General features: G+C 42.4%; 1 protein-coding gene and 10 non-coding genes across 13 annotated transcripts in view; 10 read left to right on the forward strand and 1 right to left on the reverse strand.

Annotated features, from left to right (window-relative positions):
* LOC147200870 (receptor-type tyrosine-protein phosphatase gamma-like) overlaps positions 1–18,671 on the reverse strand; it is a 365,530-nt gene that overhangs the window by 208,118 nt on the left and 138,741 nt on the right. Inside the window, exon 1 of one of the 3 annotated variants that reach the window (XM_086118200.1) lies at positions 8,911–9,230. The exons of the other annotated variants lie outside the window; for them this stretch is intronic. Coding sequence (XP_085974326.1) covers positions 8,911–8,968 — 58 coding nt within the window. The 5' untranslated portion in view covers positions 8,969–9,230. Of the gene's footprint in view, positions 1–8,910; positions 9,231–18,671 lie in introns of those variants that run through there. 3 annotated transcript variants of the gene reach the window in all.
* trnat-agu (transfer RNA threonine (anticodon AGU)) lies at positions 9,986–10,058 on the forward strand. The gene has a single exon. It is a non-coding gene; the product is annotated as a tRNA-Thr (tRNA).
* Positions 10,259–10,331, forward strand: trnat-agu (transfer RNA threonine (anticodon AGU)). The gene has a single exon. It is a non-coding gene; the product is annotated as a tRNA-Thr (tRNA).
* trnat-agu (transfer RNA threonine (anticodon AGU)) lies at positions 10,535–10,607 on the forward strand. The gene has a single exon. It is a non-coding gene; the product is annotated as a tRNA-Thr (tRNA).
* Positions 10,812–10,884, forward strand: trnat-agu (transfer RNA threonine (anticodon AGU)). The gene has a single exon. It is a non-coding gene; the product is annotated as a tRNA-Thr (tRNA).
* trnat-cgu (transfer RNA threonine (anticodon CGU)) lies at positions 11,103–11,175 on the forward strand. Its single transcript has one exon. It is a non-coding gene; the product is annotated as a tRNA-Thr (tRNA).
* On the forward strand, positions 11,379–11,451 carry trnat-agu (transfer RNA threonine (anticodon AGU)). Its single transcript has one exon. It is a non-coding gene; the product is annotated as a tRNA-Thr (tRNA).
* trnat-agu (transfer RNA threonine (anticodon AGU)) lies at positions 11,670–11,742 on the forward strand. Its single transcript has one exon. It is a non-coding gene; the product is annotated as a tRNA-Thr (tRNA).
* Positions 11,961–12,033, forward strand: trnat-cgu (transfer RNA threonine (anticodon CGU)). Its single transcript has one exon. It is a non-coding gene; the product is annotated as a tRNA-Thr (tRNA).
* On the forward strand, positions 12,238–12,310 carry trnat-cgu (transfer RNA threonine (anticodon CGU)). Its single transcript has one exon. It is a non-coding gene; the product is annotated as a tRNA-Thr (tRNA).
* trnat-agu (transfer RNA threonine (anticodon AGU)) lies at positions 12,515–12,587 on the forward strand. The gene has a single exon. It is a non-coding gene; the product is annotated as a tRNA-Thr (tRNA).

Consider the following 18,671-nt stretch of genomic DNA (forward strand, 5'->3'; position numbering starts at 1 on the left):
GCTCCTTTTAGCCCGCATCAAATAACATCAAGTTCTGTGTTTTCATAAACCATCCCCGTAAAACTGTCACACATTTAGTTTCTAGGACTGATTCCTGTGTGAATGATAACAATCTTTGCAAAGTCTTCACCGCATGCTGCCCAAAAAAAGTCTGCTCTGTTCATTTCACTTCCTCGGAACTTTTAATAAGACTGACATGGTTCTTAATAAAGGTGGATGTGGAACCTCTGTGAATAAAAGCCAATATGCCAGGAATATCCAATCCCCAGCAGCCAGGCTATTATGAGCACATGAATGCCTCTACACTGGATGACTTGATGGCTGCTAAGAAACTGCACCCACGCTTTAGTGCACTGGCCTCTCGTGTTGCTGTTCACCTTGATGCGACACCCACACGAGTGTGGGATGTAATGTTTGTGTTAAATGATGGCATGGGTAGAGTCAAGGGTGTTGAGTTGAACAGTCATCGCCAACGAGATGTTTCCCTGAATAACGATTGGCATGTTTCTGCCTTCAGGGCCTCCACTTCAAAAGTGTTTATCTCCAAATCCTTTTGAGGATTAGTTTGAGCACAGAGGCAGAGCTTTGGACAGTCACTTTATTCCTGATGCTCAGCTGCTGTTCATTTTTCTCCAACAGGGGACATTAGTTGACCCCCACGCCATGACTGCATGATGAACGATCTTCCAGGCAAGTTGGGTTCGATCTTTTTTTTATAATTGAGAGACGGACAAAATGATTCTGTCAACTTCATCCTGCTGCTGCCATCATGTTCTTCATCAGACCATTATAGAGTCCACCCTAGAAGAAGAACATGCCACTAAGCCCCCTAAATTTCATAGATGAGCATCAAACCCTATGTTAGGATAATAAGCAGAGCCTTTCTTTTCCAAAGCTTAAGCTTTTCCATCACTTTGGGCAAGTTTCATCCTTGTCTGAGCAGTTTATAAAATCTTCCACCATCATTTTTGAGTTGTTTACATCAATGGGTGTATCCTCTCAAAAGATGAGCTGAAGTCTTGTGAGTTTTGCAGGAGTGCGATTTAGGGGAAGTCTTAACAATTCGGCACGGTCTGAGGCACCCAAGCATCAACGTCTTCATGATTTCTACCCACTGCGTAATGACAAAGCTTTTTACCTTAAGCTTTAACTTCTAGCTTTTTTTTAAAGATCTTATCACTGTAATCTACCTCTATTGATTACCAAATTAAAGCAAACATTACCACACACTGTTTTCACGGGGAACCGACAGCACACTGTGTCCACTAGCCCCCACCCATAGCCATTGTATGTACATACTCACTGAAATAACTCACACAAACATGAATCACTGGCACAAACCCAGCTTGAGCTCAGCAGCATGTCAGTGCCATATCACCAGCTGAAGTGGATCCGCCGACCCCCTGCGTGTACTCAGTGTGACTTACAGCCCAGGATAAGAGATCCTTAAGCCTTCCTTCCTTCCTTTACCACTGTCCTCCTCCCCAGCATCTAACCTCAACGTCTAAAGTACTTTTCGAGGATTTAAGGATGAGACTTTCGGTGGTTGAAAAACAAATAAATAAATAATATGTTCACGACTATGTCGATTGTGTAATCATATCCTTGTCACCAGTGTACAGTCATTTCCGAACCGCTTTATCCTCACTAGGGTCGCGGGGGGTGCTGGAGCCTATCCCAGCTGTCTTCGGGCAGTCGGCGGGGGACACCCTGAATCGGTTGCCAGCCAATCGCAGGGCACACAGAGACGAACAACCGTCCACGCCCACACTCACACCTAGGGACAATTTAGAGTTTTCAATCACCCTGCCATGCATGTTTTTGGAATGTGGGAGGAAACCGGAGTACCCGGAGAAAACCCACGCAGGCCTGGGGAGAACATGCAAACTCCACACAGGGAGGCCGGAGCTGGAATTGAACCCGGTACCTCTGCACTGTGAAGTCGACGTGCTAACCACTGGGCTACCGGGCCGCCTCACCAGTGTACAAAGTGAATTTAAACCGAAGCCTTTAATATACTGTCCAAACCCCTAATTGTGTCATTCTGAATCCCACAATCTCCTCATAAATGAAATTTCCTGCTCTGAGTGAAAAGGTACAAGATGCAAAGTAGCCGAACATGGACACCATCTTTGTGGAGAGTTGGAAGAATCTTCCACTTGAAGTGAATAAATAGAAATAAATAATGGCAAATCTAAATGTAAACATCCAGTACCCTTAGCACAAAAAAGTGCTGTAAATCATTACATAAAAACTTCTAAATATTGTAACTATATGAGTACACATTATTTATATTCAATATCTTAATTCATAATTATTATAAATCAATTATCATAACTATTGTTGCGACATTCTGCTTTTCCCATCAGCGAGTCACTCGCATTATTTGGCACAGTTTCTACATCAGATGGCCAACCCACACATTTGAAAAATTTGCTTTATTTGGGCATGGGACTCACTGTTGATTGGGTATTGGGGTACTGGTTGGGAATTGAAGCCACACCGTCTGCACAAAAGGCAGCAGTGTGTACCACTAATTACAGAGACCTTCAATATTTCAGAATACTTGTTTGTACTGTATATAGACAGCAGTGACTAAAACAAGGGGAAGATTATTGTGTATTTTGGTGATGCCAGCACCCCCAGCGTTACTGGTTTGCAAGCTAGTAGACACGTGCACACATGGCAGCTTGTAGCTCGTTGAGAAGTCGTGGTCCCTGCATGGCTCACTCTTACGGGTCAATGCACAGGTCGAGCGGAACCAGCTGCTCTTTTCACACAGGGAACGATTGATGTCTTCATTAGTTCATTTTCAATTGAAGGAAAGCAGGCAGGTTGAGCGCAACAAACCTGACAGTGATTTTATCTCCCATTTTCCCAAACAACATCACACATTTTGATCCTGTCGTGTAGTACATTTTAAAAACAACACAATATTTTCAAATGAGAAAATCAATTCATTTGTTTGCTTTGGAGAATCGTAAAACAAAACATTTCATATATACAAGAAGCCAAACAACAGCATAAATGCATTAAGAAACAAAAATGACGAAGGCTTAAGAGTAATTGCCATGTCATGGATGCAAGGAATTCCAAAATAAGTTCTACATGTACTGCTCAAAAAAGGAGTGTTAAGAAGAAAACTTGTTAAATACCCACCCATAGCTCACATGTATATATCCATCCATCTATTTTCCGGTCCACTTTATACTCACAAGGGTCGCGAGGTTTGGGGTGCTGGAGCCTATCCTAGCTGCCTTCAGTCATTAGGAGGGGGACATCCTGAACCGGTTGCCAGCCAATTGCAGGGCACACAGAGACGAACAACCATCCGTACCCACACTCACACATAGGGGAAATTTGGAGTTTTCAATACTGACATGCATGATTTTGGAATGTGGGAGGAAACCGGAGTACCCGGAGAAAACCCACGCAGGCCCGGGGAGAACATGCAAACTCCACACAGGACGGCCGCAGGCGGAATCGAACCCTGCACCTCTGCACTGTGAGGCCGACGTGCTAACCAGTCCACCATCGTGCCGATGAGTGAGTGTGTGCGCCGATGGCTGTTTGTCTCTGCGTGCCCTGTGATTGGCTGGCAACCGGTTCAGGGTGTCCCCCGCCCACTGCCCAAAGACAGATGGGATAGGCTCCAGCAAACCCCGCGACCCTTGTGAGGATAATGGAAAATGGAAGGATGGATGGATTATATTGATGTGTTCAGCATTCTGCTGAGCAACGTCTCTTAAATTGTGCTCTATTTAATCAAAACCTTTTATTAAAACAGAAAATGGAACTCAATGAGACTGAGATCTCTTTTTTAAAGGTGATCTGGCCAAGCCGGAGTACAGTTAATGTTCTACAATATCAATACAGAACATAACAGAACACAGTCTACGTAAAAGTAAACACAAAATCATACGTAGTACAACAGAGTACAATTACAATAAGAACCCTGTCTGTCTGTTTGACTTCCACTCAACCAGAAAGTGGAGCAATGCTAACCAAAATTTAGAAAAGTGAGGCACAACAAAACAACAGAAGTCTAGCAATCTGCAAAACCAGGAGGACAATTTACAAAGTCAATGGACAGAAATTCAGCAATTAGTTGAAACCTATACAAAGAGAGTTCTTAAAACATCTCTCATTGATTGTATTTGTAAAATGCGCAGGCAGAGGAACTGTACAATACTGTTGGTAGATGAACCCAATCGATTTCAATTTTTTGTGTAGGAGTGATTTTATGCCGTAAAGCTAATGGTTCCACTGATATCGGCGGGTCATCATCTCTGGAAAATGTAAGCTCCCCTAAGTGATCTCATTCACAGCCATTAGAGGCAGATTATCATCAGTGTAACATTAACCTGATGAATAACACAACCTTGTTAACCCAGTATGAGGATAAAGACACTAATGTGTTTTTAGGCCATAAATTAAGCTAGCACATTAATGTGGGTGGTTGAGGAATGCGTCTAATTAATACCTTGAGTAAACTCAACTAGCAAGGGACCAAAAGGGGGTTGAATTTATGGAGCACAGGACCAGTCAAACCCACGTTTGCTCCCATTCAGCATGACTTCCACTCCCGTACCACTTCAGTTTTGGAGGTCAGCTACATCCGTGGTCCCCAACCCCCGGTCCGTGGGTCATTTGGTACCGGGCCACACAGAAAGATGTTACATCCGTCTACAGCAGGGGTGCCCAAACCTTTTGGACCGAATATCGACTTTTTGATCAACCAACCTCCCGCGATCCACCCATTACCGCGCACGCACATACACACGCACGCCTTGATGAGCAACAGCCTGACACGGAGGCATGCAACGCGCTTTTGCAGCCTGTTAACTATCATAGCTCACACGCGCCGTTTTAAAGTGCTTCCCTCGGCCCTCTAGATTCCTATTCTTTGTCCGTACCCTCTTTGAATTGTACACAAAACAAACTCTGAATGAGAACAATGATAATGATAAAAGATATAGCGCAACAGCTCTGATCAGAAGCTGCAATTGCAGACTGCTGAGCGCAAAAAACTTGCGGTGACACAGGTCACGCGCCACCGGAAGATTAACCTGCTTTATTTTATTTTAATTTTTTAATACGATGCATCCATCCATTTTCCGATCCACTTTATCCTCACAAGGGTCACCGGGCGTGCTGGAGCCTATCCCAGCTGTCTTCGGGCTGTTGGCAGGGTACACGCTGAGTTGGTTGCCATTTTTTAACACTTTTTGTGAAAATGAGACTGACAGGATGATTAGGGTGCAGTGTACATTAACACAAAAAAGATATTATTAACATGCACAAAGACACACAAATGGTTGTTTTTTTTTCCTCCTCTCCACCCCTCTTGATCGACTTGGGACCAGTCAGCGATCTAACGGTTGATCGCGATTGACGTAATGGGCACCCCCGGTCTACAGTATGCCACTCTTGACGTAGGTCAAGGCGCGCTTCTCGTGATAGGTTACCGCTAAAATGAAACCTAGGAGCTAGTAAAATGACGTCTTTGGACAGTCATTTTGATAGCTCCAATCAGTGAAGGGTGGGCGTGTATATATACATATATGGAGAGAGAGAGAAAAGGCGGACATGAGTGAGGACAGGCATGCGGTGTGATGAAAAACACTGTGAAACATCCATTTGCTTGATAAAATAAACAAGCCAAGTTTACTACGGTGCCAAATGGCAGTTTCTCCAGCTGCATACAAATTCTCAACTCAAGAAGGCATGCTGAGCGAGGCACCTGAAACCGTCTCAACTCTCATTCATTGTGCAGGGTGAGTCAGTGGTTTTCATGTGGTGCCGAATGTCGGCCACTGGTTTTACTGCGTTCAAAATTTGAATCACCGTTGAATGGCGACACAAATTTGCAGATGTAACAGTCAGTCAAAAAGGCACAACAAAAAAGAGATTTAAGCATAAGCATAAGTCAGCCGGCGAACGCTTGCGAGTGTTTGCGTACGTACTGAATGTTGGTTTTCCGTACACATAACATGCCCAATTTTCGGACCCCACGCAAACATTCGGACATATTTACAAAGGAGCATCATTTTCAAAGTTGTGGCGTATGACGAATGAAACACAATTTTTAACAAAAAACTATGCAAACGGCAAACTGTGTCAATGGAGGGAAAGGAGAAATCACCGTAAATGCAGCACTCATCTAAAATTAACCATGAAAATAATTACTGGTTTGTGTGTGAAGACATGAAGGTTTGGTTGAATTATCTTGAGTGGTTTGGCCACAGCAGCATGTTGAATAGGGAAAGTTATAGAATTCGACTTCCATAGAGTACGTGTGACTTTTTGACCTCCATTTTCATAACCACTGAAGTGACCAGCATCGAAATTCGTAACAACAGTTATGTTGGGAGTAAGGCCTTTGAAATGATACTGTTTTTCCCACATACTGAAAAAGGGAGTATGTATGCAGTCTATTTGATTTCCCTTACTCCTAATTTTCACATCACATACTTGGCTTATTTGAGATCATGTCATGTTGATGTTAACAACATTTTTCCCATGCAGTAGTCCTGTAGGCTTATCACCAAAGAAGTCAAGTGATAGCGGTGGAAGTGGATGGAGCGGTGGTGAGGTGAGGGTACCGAGTAGCCCATGGACGAAGAGTAGCACACTTCAGAGGGATCTGCTTCTTTTAGCTTCTACACAAAGTGTTCAACCATTGATAAAGTCTTGAACTCCTTGCCAATGTACTAAAGTACTATAAACCTCATCAAATGAGAGGCAGCTTCCTCCCCCAACGTGGCAACCTTTGGCCCTCTACACAATACGTTCCATAAATCAACACTGGCAACAAATAACATCACAATCATTCAGTAATGGATTGTACCTCTCACTTGGGGGATGAGCAATCCATTAAAATTCAATTTAACTCACACACTTATTTCTCCAAACAAGTAAAAGCGCCAGTCATCATTTTGTGATGCTAAGAGAGACTCCAGCACTTCTGGTCTTGGGAGATTGATGAGAACAGAGATTAACACTTGATTTTCAACCCCACTGGAGATAGCCAGACCATAATGAGATAAATGGACTGAAAAGTGAGTTCAGGAAAAAGAAAAGAAAAAAAAAGAATACGGAGAGTGAAAACATGAGATTACAAGTAAGAATGAAGACTGAGCACTGTTCATCACCATCTTTCGGGCTCTATGCATAGGTAGTGGATCGCTATTTTACCCGATGTCAGGAAAACTGCTGATGTTTGACAAATTGACCTTCTCAGTCCTAAAACAACATTGGCTATGTAAGATCATCTTTTCTAAACCCACACAACTCCCGAATTTTTAAATAGACAGTCCTCAAAATTGTATTTATTTTTTTAAACATTTAGACTGTATTTGGAAAGATCATGCACCCAGGGAAGGTTTAGGTGATATATTTTGCAAATGATTCATTGGAGGCATCCAGTTATGCAGTTCCCCTTTATAATACAGTGGAAGATCTACTTCCGAAATTAAAAGGTTCTGGAAGAAATTTCTTAACTAGAAAATTTTGTAAGTAGAGACGCGTTTTCCACGTAAAAGCCCTAATCCGTTCCAAGCCCCCCAAAATTCAGACATAAATGTTTTCTAAACTGACATGTTACAAACTACAAAAGCTTCCGTGCCCCCCATCACAGAAGCGAAAGGTTGTGCGGACCTCACAGGAACGTGTTTGGGGACCACTGACTTAAATGGTTGAACTTGACTCAGTCAGAGTTTGCGGCTCAAATTGTAAAGCCATTAGCCACATCTAGTACTCAATGTTTATAATCTCATCTCATTAGGGGGTGTGCCCAATGAATATTCAGTATTTGCCTGTTTCATGGACAACCCGAGAGAAGATGAGCTTCTACACAGGCTTTGCCAGAGTTAGCAATTTTAAATATAATCTTTATTTGTAGATATCTGTATTTGTGTACTTGTATGCCAACTCGAAGAAGAACAGGCCTGGACGGATGCAAAAAAAAAAAAAAACCCAAAACCATTGGACATACTGTAAGTACTCCGAAACTGCAGCCCCAGCAACTTTACAATTTATCCCAATGGCTGAAATATGATGGTGGGAGGGCAAAAAACAAGCTCAAAATATAACTTACTTTTAAATTATGATCACTTTGACTTCAATTAGATTTGTGTTGTGGTTTTTCTTTTTTTGTTTAATTTGAGACACACTTAATGTGACATTAAAATGAAATGGTCATGCAGGGAGAGCATACAAAGGAATGAACCAGTGAACAGAACAGTTATTGGCATCAAAAATTGTGAGGAAAAAAAATTGAGGATTAAGGATTATTATAAAAATCCTCATCCTTGACCATTGTCGACACTGGTGTGCATGTTTTCACTTCCTTAAGCAGTTTTCGTTCCAAAATAGCTTACATTTCAAGGTTGAGCTGCACTAATACAGACTTTAAGAGTTTATATCTTGCCAAAAAATATAATCTGCCTGGGGATACAGTGTGTGTACTGTATCCCGGCATGATACATTCCTCTTCTTTGAACACTGCAGTGGATTGGGAGAGGCAAAATAAATTCTACTGATGTCTTGAAATAGTTGATAAGGTAACAAAATGTTCTACTCCAGTTATCAGGTGAAAATAGAGCTTCTATTTTCGTATGAAGCGCAATTAGAACACATCGAGTCACTTATGCAGCGGTCCCCAACCTTTTTTGCCCCACGGAACGGTTTAATGTGAGACAATATTTTCACGGCCGACCTTAAAGCTGTGGCAGATAAATACAACAAAATAATATGATATGACCTGCATGAAAACGGTGGTATTTTCTTGACATAATAATAAACACGAATCATGACACAAGTAATGTCGTCTCTGGCCGCAACACTCCCTGGTCTGCCTTCAAAGTAAGATACAACGCAAATTCAAAGTGCATGAAAAATACGACTCACCACAATGCTGAATCAGTGGGAGCCCCGAGCTTGTTTTTCTGCAAACAGGTGGTACCATTCCGGGGTAATAGGACACAATGACACCTGAAGTGTGTGGCGTATGTCCAGTCTGCTTCGCAATTTTGTTTTGGTCGCCTTTGCTGCAGAAAACCCCACTTCACACAGGTAGGATATAGCAACAATGTTTTCAGTGCTGTTGTGGCGATCTCAGGTTATTCAGCCATGATTTTGATCCAGAACACCAACAGAGTTGTCTCGAACATACTTTTAAAGCCGCCGTCATTTGCGATCTCCAGCAGTGGTTTGTTCATTTTGCGAGCTCCTGCTTTTCGTTTTAGCATAACCAATCAGGTGACTGAGAAGCGCGCCTTGACGTGCGTCAAGAGTGACATAGACGGATGCAACCGTATTTTTTCAAAATAAAACTGAATAATGTAAGTTATTTATTCTTTCTGTGCGGCCCGGTACCTAATGACCCCTAATGACTTTTCAACTTCCGTGCCATGTCTTCTTCTGGGTCCAAATTCAACTCCTCACGTGACAGTTTGTTTAAAAAAAACATAATGTGTTTATGCCGAGACACTTGCTGAATACCAAATGTCTTCTGGATCAGAAAATAGTTGAGTTGAGCAGAGCTTTGTTCCACTGAAGTCAGAGTGTTGAACATTTCTGTGGGAACTGTCACCAATCATATATCTTTCACGCTTGCTACACTAACAGTCACGACCGGAAGACTGCATATTCATAACTGGACCATTTAATGGCCCCAGAAAGATCAACATACAGAACACAGTATCTGTGTAGCCTTTTTCTGTCAGATGTGGAAGGTTGTCTAATCCAGGGGTGTCAAAGTCAAACGGACGGAAGGCCAAATAAAAAAATTTGCTCCAAGGAGAGGGCCTGAGTGAGCGAATGTCCATTAAAAAAGTTTTAAATGACTGCATATAGTTTAATGAACCAAAGTGAACCCACTGAACAACGAACAAATATATTCCAATATGATCAGATAAAGCAACAATCTGATGGGTCTGTCAGTCATCTTTAACAAAAATTGTAACAACCAGCAACCATCCAGGGCCTCATAGCTCAGTGGTTAGAGAACTGGTCTAGTAAACCATGGGTCTTGAGTTCAAGTCTCACTGAGGCCTCAGCGCATATAACCGAGTTCCAGTGATGTGTGCCAAGCAAATTTGTGTACCTTTCATCGAAGTTCACTTAGCTTTATTTTTCTACTGCAAGTCAAGCCAGAGATTTAGCTTTTCCTGGAAATGTCTGCCGAGACCTGACGATTTTGGTTCTGATTTTGGTAGCACATCAACAAAAATGATGATGGCCGATGAGCCCGCAAGGCCTCATAGCTCAGTGGTCGGAGCACTGGTCTAGTAAACCAGGGGTCGTGAGTTCAATTTTCACTGAGGCCTCATCACATGTAACTGAGTTCCTGTTGTCTGTGCACTTGTCAGTATCCTTCAAACGTCGAGAACATCATTTCTCCTTATTTTCGAATGCAAGTCAAGCAATAGAATTGGCTTTTCCTGGAAACGTCTGCCGAGACCTGACGATTTTGGGGGTTCTGATTTTGGTAGCACATCAACAAAAATGTTGATGGCCGATGAGCACGCAAGGCCTCATAGCTCAGTGGTCAGAGCACTGGTCTAGTAAACCAGGGGTCGTGAGTTCAATTCTCACTGATGCCTCATCTCATATAACCGAGTTCCAGTAATGTCTGCCAAGCAAATCTGTGTACTTATCAGTGTCCTTCAAACGTGAACATAACTTTCTACTGCAAGTCAAGCAATGGACTTGGCTTTTCCCAGAAAAATCTGCTGAGACCAGACCATTTTGAGCCTGTGATCTTTGTAGCACGTTAACAAAAATGTTAACAGCCTAAGAGTGTGCAAGGCCTCATAGCTCAGTGGTCAGAGCACTGGTCTAGTAAACCAGGGGTCGTGAGTTCAATTCTCACTGAGGCCTCATTCCATATAACTGAGTTCCAGTGATGTGTGTCAACCAAATCTGTATACTTATTAGCGATGTTCAAATGTGGAGAATGTCACTTCTCCTTATTTTCTTACTGCAACTCAAGCAACGGACTTGGCTTTTCCCAGAAAAATCTGCTGAGACCCGACTATATTGAGGCTCTGATTTTGGTAGCACGGTCACAAAAAAGTTACCGTCCTACCAGTGTGCAAGGCCTCATAGCTCAGTGGTCAGAGCACTGGTCTCGTAAACCAGGGGTTGTGAGTTCAATTCTCACTGAGGCCTCATCACATCTAAGTGAGTTCCTGTCATCTTTGTCAAGCAAATCTGTGTACTTGTCAGTATCCTTCAAACGTGAACATAACTTTCTACTGCAAGTCAAGCAATGGACTTGGCTTTTCCCAGAAAATCTGCCGAGACCCGATTATTTTGAGCCTGTGATCTTGGTAGCACGTTAACAAAAATGTTAACAGCCTAAGAGTGTGCAAGGCCTCATAGCTCAGTGGTTAGAGCACTGGTCTAGTAAACCAGGGGTCGTGAGTTCAATTCTCACTGAGGCCTCATCGCATACAACCGAGTTCCAGTGATATGTGTCAAGCAAATCTGTGTACTTGTCATCGATTTTCAAATGTGGAGAATGTCACTTTGCCTTATTTTTCTACTGCAACTCAAGCAACGGACTTGGCTTTTCCCAGAAAAATCTGCTGAGACCCGACTACATTGAGGCTCTGATTTTGGTAGCACGTTAACAAAAATGTTAATGGCCAATGAGCCCGCAAGGCCTCATAGCTCAGTGGTCAGAGCACTGGTCTAGTAAACCAGGGGTCGTGAGTTCAATTCTCACTGAGGCCTCATCTCATATAACCGAGTTCCAGTGATGTCTGCCAAGCAAATCTGTGTACTTGTCATCGATGTACAAATGTGGAGAATGTCTTTTCTCTTTATTTTTCTACTGCAAGTCAAGCAATGGACTTGGCTTTTCCCGGACAAATCTGCCGAGATCCGACTATTTTGAGCCTGTGATTTTGGTAGCACGTTCACAAAAAAGTTACCGTCCTACGAGTGTGCAAGGCCTCATAGCTCAGTGGTCAGAGCACTGGTCTCGTAAACCAGGGGTCGTGAGTTCAATTCTCACTGAGGCCTCATCGCATACAACCGAGTTCCAGTGAGGTGTGTCAAGCAAATCGGTGTACTTGTCAGTATCCTTCTAACGTGAACATAACTTTCTACTGCAAGTCAAGCAACGGACTTGGCTTTTCCCAGAAAAATCTGCCGAGATCCGACTGTTTTGAGCCTGTGATTTTGGTAGCACGTTCACAAAAAAGTTACCGTCCTACGAGTGTGCAAGGCCTCATAGCTCAGTGGTCAGAGCACTGGTCTCGTAAACCAGGGGTCGTGAGTTCAATTCTCACTGAGGCCTCATCGCATACAACCGAGTTCTAGTGAGGTGTGTCAAGCAAATCGGTGTACTTGTCAGTGTCCTTCTAACGTGAACATAACTTTCTACTGCAAGTTAAGCAACGGACTTGGCTTTTCCCAGAGAAATCTGCCGAGATCCGACTATTTTGAGCCTGTGATTTTGGTAGCACGTTCACAAAAAAGTTAACGTCCTAGGGGTGTGCAAGGCCTCATAGCTCAGTGGTCAGAGCACTGGTCTAGTAAACGGGGGGTCGTGAGTTCAATTCTCACTGAGGCCTCATTCCATATAACTGAGTTCCAGTGATGTGTGTCAACCAAATCTGTATACTTGTCAGCGATGTTCAAATGTGGAGAATGTCACTTCTCCTTATTTTCTTACTGCAACTCAAGCAACGGACTTGGCTTTTCCACAGAAATATCTGCTGAGACCCGATTATTTTGAGGCTCTGATTTTGGTAGCACATTAATTTTCAACAGGCACGAAAGATACATTTCCTTTATATAAAAATCCCCATAAAATGAATATTAAATGAAAGAAGCCGACATTATTCAAGGCACCATCAATAGCCCATATTTCCTCTTTCTGCAAAAGTGGGCTAAATTTACTTCAAAGAATAAAAATAATAGCCATCATTCACTCAAATATACTATTTTAAAAATAGAATTGGATTGAGATACAATAAAATAAAGTGCAAAAATCCAAAAACCAAAAGCAACACTTTCTTCAAGGAGAAGTAGCGTGCAGTGAAAACAAATATTACACTTTAATTTTGAAACTTGAACTGAGTAATGTTCTCTTCTTTGAGGCTGAGGCTGATACTTGGTGGGGCCTCGTCTTTTCTACAAGTTCATCAATATTTGGGGCCAGGCTCTGAGCTGAGGAAATGCCCCAAATTGAGTGAAGGTGTTCAGCAGTAAGTCGACTTCTGTCTGATGTTTTGTTCAGCTTCATCAAGTCAAATCAAGTCAACCGTAATTATAGAGCACTTTCAGACAGCCATCGCTGCATACAAAGTGCTGTACATGGAGCAATTTAACATATACAATAAACAGTAAAACAAATCGGTAATAAAGACGGTAGAAAGCACCAAACAGTAAAACTAAGAACAAATCTAAGTCATGCTGAGTCAAATGCCAAAGAATACAAGTGAGTTTTGAGGAGGGTTTCGAAGATGGCCAGCGAGGAGGCTTGCCGAATGTTCAGTGGGAGGTCATTCCAGAGAGAGGGACCAGCAACAGAAAAGGCTCGATCCCCTCTGAGCCTCAGTTTAGTTCTTGGTACTTCTAATAATGTCTGGTCCGCAGACCTGAGGCGCCAGGCAGGTGTAGTCCTAGCTGTAGAGACCTTATCAATGAAAAACTGAAGGAATCTGTTGCACATCTCAGGTGAAGAATCCGAGCAAGTAGGCAGAGGGGGCTTGAGTACAGAATCTATCGTTTTAAATAGTGCGCGTGGGTTTTGACGGTTAGCTTGTATAAGGTCCGACAGATATTCTCTCTTGACCTCTTTTACTGTGAGCTGGTAGTTACGCCAGCAGTCTTTCCAAAGTTGATAAGAGACATGCAATAAAGAGAGGTCTACAGGAAAGCACCCTAAACAACCTCCTCGAAACCCGGTTCCAGATGGTCTTTGCAAGCAGATCTTCAAGCACACCATTGAGGATGATAAACTGTCACTTTCTGTCGAAGACGAGATCTCCCTCCAAATCACGAATAAAGAGTTCTCAAAGGATGACTCCAACAGTTCAGTCGCTCCCCTCCCGTTACGGTTTCCTAGGCAACGCTTGCCAAACGACAGAAAGCAAGCCCTCAACCGTCTCCCGTTCCTTCGGCGTACTTTGAAGAAGAAGCCGAGGACGAAAGATCACAATGTAGAATTTATGGAAAATAATTTACATTCCGGACACACAGAACCGGCTCCACCTCCTACATCCGGTGAAGAGTGCTGGTATCTGCCAAGCTTCGACATCTATCATCCACCTGATGCCTGTCAGCATCCAAGCTCAGAGAAGAGACATGTGCATCCTTCGCGACGCATACACCAAATCAAAGCGCTGTTGCTTACCCCAAGATGATAGACGACAGAGGTCACGATGGAGTTGGGTCCATCTTCGGCAAAGCATGTTTGCCCTGAAGCCAAATCAGTGGAACAAGGTTTCCACTGACCACAACCCAGCTGATCATGACACCTGGACCCTACCAGCTGACCAGCTGGTTTTCTCTTCATGGTTCCCAAGGACACTATATAGAGGATAACACATTGACACTTACCTTTGATGATGTTCATTGTTTTTTCCTGTTGGTTTATTGGGTTGCCATCCTACAGATGCCAGGAGGGGAGTATTCTGCCCCAAGTAATTGTATTACAGTGTAGTGCAGTGCCCCTAGTGATGGAAGTGTTGTATTACAGTTCATGCCTCTAGTGGTGGAAGTAGTTAGAACCACCCATAAAGTCAGTGGGGTAGCCATTTTAATTCATAAGAGTGTAACAGTGGAGAGGTGTGATAACATCCACTTCCATCCTCCTCCTTTTGACACATTCAGGCACAATCTGTAAGTACATTTACACAGTTGTATATACCACTCTTTGCTGTACAAGTTATTTTTCGTCATATATATAAGTATTTTATCAATTAATCTTTGTAGATATTTACCATAGATTTGTTGAATAAGTTAGAGAATAGGGCTCTTACAAGAGTGTCGAATATCATTTTATATGTATAATTAGATGCTATTGTAACCCGGATTATGGCATGAGGCAATGGGGAGTGGACTTAACCAAAATCTATATTGACTAAAAGACTAGCGTCGTTAAAATTTGCTTAATTAAACAGAACTGAATATTGCCGTGGCCCGAACGAATCAGGGCACAGAATACTAGTGGGGTGTCAGCGAATGAGAGGTGCCGTTTTTCACCTTCGTGACGTCACGAACGTGCGGCGCAACCTATCTCGCTCTTTTTTTCTGACGGGACCTGAACGCGAACGGACGTATTCTTCGACTGTTGTAAATAAGTGTTTCGGAAGAAAGAGAGAGTCATTCTACGCAACCTCGAGCACTGTGCCTGGCTAACGTAGCCGTTAGCTTTCCGTACCGCTGGGATATCGCCGACCGTATAACGTCGTCGGAGTCTCGTTCGACATTCTTCTGGCCGGGTCTTTTGTGGAGTTCTAATTGAGGACAGCGCTGGGATTAGCGTGCCTTCAGTGGAGTGGATTCCATTACGGTGCCCTGACTTCTACCAAGTGCTGGAAAAGGGGGTACAGTGGTGGTGGCGAGCCAACCAAAGAACATACAGTATATTACATTTGATGAACTTTATTTTATTTTATTTGTGTTGGTGATGTTTAGAAGAATTTATTTTGTACGACAGGAGTTGGCAAGAACATTTTGTGCTTAGTTATTTCATTCAGATTGAAAGAAAAAAAAGAAACTCACACCGGTGTTGAGAAAGGTGATCACCAATTATTTTGCTTGAAGGAAAGGTCAACTAAGAGGTTGAGACTAAATTGGATGTATTTACCTTTTTGTCACTGTGTTTGTCGTGATAATAATTTTGTTGTCACGTGTTTATGTTTGATATAAAAGGTAATTGTTTTACAACTGTTGTCTTGTTTCTTTGCCCATGCCACCCCCTCAATGGTGACATGATTGGCTCCAGTGAATCGAACCTAGTGTCCCCTTACTGGTCCAAGTAGAAACCCGTTGTCTGCCCCAGAGTGTTTCATCATCTCTAGCAATTATAAAACAGACGTAGCCCGTGTTACACTATACAAACATTTGTATTGTGAAAGAAAATAGTTGTTCACGCCATGCCAAACATCGATAACGTTTGAGCAGCCTAGATGCGCAGCTGGGCCATTGTGTCGGGGAGGAAATGGGCAAACTGCGCAGCACCCACTGCCGCATATTTTTCATGCACTGTCGTCGTGTCATGCATTGCACGTAAAGCCAAAAACTCCTCTGTCGCACTTAGTCCACTCCACGGATGAAAATTGACAACTGGGCTGTAAAAGTTTTGCGGCCAGCCGGCTTGCTGCGGTCTGCAGGCCGGTTCAAACAATAAATCAATATTATCCCAGGGACCGTAGAAAACCTTCTCGCAGGCCAGATGTGGCCCGTGGGCCTTGACTTTTACATATGTAGTCTAATCTATCCAAAATGGTTTCTTGTTTTTATACTATTTTAGCTCTGTCCACATTGGATGCGTGGGCTTTCTCCGGGTACTCTGGTTTCCTTCCACGTTCCAAAAACATGCATGGCAGGCTGATTGAACACTCTAAATTGTCCCTAGATGTGAGTGTGGGCACGGATGGTTGTTAATCTCTGTGTGCCCTGCGATTGGCTGGCAACTGGTTCAAGGTGTCCCCCGCCTACTGCCCAAAGACAGCTGGGATAGGCTCCAGCACGCCCTACAACCCTTAATTGTGAGGATAAAGCGGGTCAGAAAATGGATGGATGGATAAACACATGAGGAGAAACCTGCTGGAAAAAAATAAATCATACAAATTGAACATCCACAAGAGACAACAAAAGAAGTTGGCATCTACTGTGAAGCTTGTGGATATTTTCTAGTGTCTTATTTTTAATCCATAGAGCATTTGTGATGCCACTGCCGTAAAATGAGACAGCCCCACCTCATATTTTCTTTTCTAGTTGATGAATGAAGTTGCCACACAAGTATAAAGAGATGACCATTTTTAATCTAAAAAAGAAATGATTTTTAACTACCTGCAAATTACCGTTGGGACATTTGACTAACTCCCTTTCCCGAGGTTACAATTCTATTGTATATTGTGTACACATGTATAAACCATTGATAAGAGTTCAAAATCTAATTAATCTCAACAAACATTTGCAGACTCTGGCATACCTAAATTTAACGAAATGACGATCCTAGTCCCCTGGTGCCCGAACCGATGTATGCCTTACCTGGGGATAGGGTATTGATTGAAATCAATTGTCGTCCCATTTCCCTATTGAGGTTGTTCATTATCAGGAGCGGCCATCAGATGCTACGGCTGATTGGTCAGCTTTAAATGAGGGCAGTGCTGCCTGAGTTTGTCCACTGTCTGCTGAGAGTCTGAGCGCAATTGGTTCATCATAGGCACGTTGCATTTGTCATAAAGTGGGATACATTAATACAATTCAAACTCTCTACTCAAATCCATTTTATTTTACAGCACTTCAACAAGCCCAACTGGAACTACGTGTAACTTGTAAATCAAACATAAAACAAACTATAAGAAATACATGGACAATTTCATTACGACATAAAAAAATAACAGTAATAATAATACATCTTTTAATGAGAAATGACCCTTTCATATTGACTTTTGGAATAAAGGCGATCCAGATTTGTTCCCCCTTTTTGTTGCACAGTCAACAGAGGAACATGACCGAAGCCTCCAATGAACAGCATGAGTGTGCCAGGATGCTTGAATTGTAATCCCAAATTCACAGAGTGTTTAACAACACTCGCATAGGTTATCGTAAATCAAGTTTGAAAGTAAACAAACGAGTACCATTTTCTAAAAAGCCTTTGTTCATCCATTGGTTAGAACATAAATAAAGAAGGAATCCAGGATCCAAATCTGTCTAATTTAATCTTCTCACTCGATTTACTTTATCGCCTGTTCTCCTCCCTCTCCATATCCCCTGCGGGATGCATTTCACGCTGAGTGATGTGAGATATCTATCGACCTATCTATATATATACCTGTATGGATAGATCTCGATATATATTGTGATTAAAATGCTGTCAAAGTGAAAATTTAGCATGACATACAAAGAATAAAGGATGAAACGTGGGAATAAAGGAGACAATAAAGGGAGGTGCCAATTCACCGGGGCCAACAACAAGAAAAAGCACTGATATAAAAAATGTCACAGTCGAGACAGCTCAAAAATGGAATAATGGAAGTCACGTAAAAAGTTTCTGAACTGTTGCACAAGGCTCCCGACTTCCAGGGACCTCTCACTAGAATGATATGTCCCCAACTCACTTCAAGCAACTTCATACAAGTGTAAAAGGTCATATCCAACAAGAAGAGGTCCAGTATTTTAAAAACATTGATCCGACTTGAAAAATGTCCAACTAAAAGGTCCAATATTAACCTAGTGTGTGTGTGTGTGTATGTATATGTATACGTATATATACAGTATATATAAAGAGAGAGAGAGAGAGAGTTGTGTTCCAAGAAAAACAAAGACTCACTTGAGTTGTTCATATGAGAAAATAAAAGAAACAGAACTGGTTTCTCCTGCAATGACATAATTACTTGCCTTTTTTTTTTGGCTCCCAAGTGATACAATTCAGATAAGTAGGCTTCATAACAGCGTGAAGAGTGGAAATTGCATAG

This window comes from Hippocampus guttulatus, chromosome 8 (assembly GCF_054856545.1).
Source record: "Hippocampus guttulatus isolate MCC_2025c chromosome 8, RoL_Hgut_1.0, whole genome shotgun sequence".
NCBI lineage: Eukaryota > Metazoa > Chordata > Actinopteri > Syngnathiformes > Syngnathidae > Hippocampus > Hippocampus guttulatus.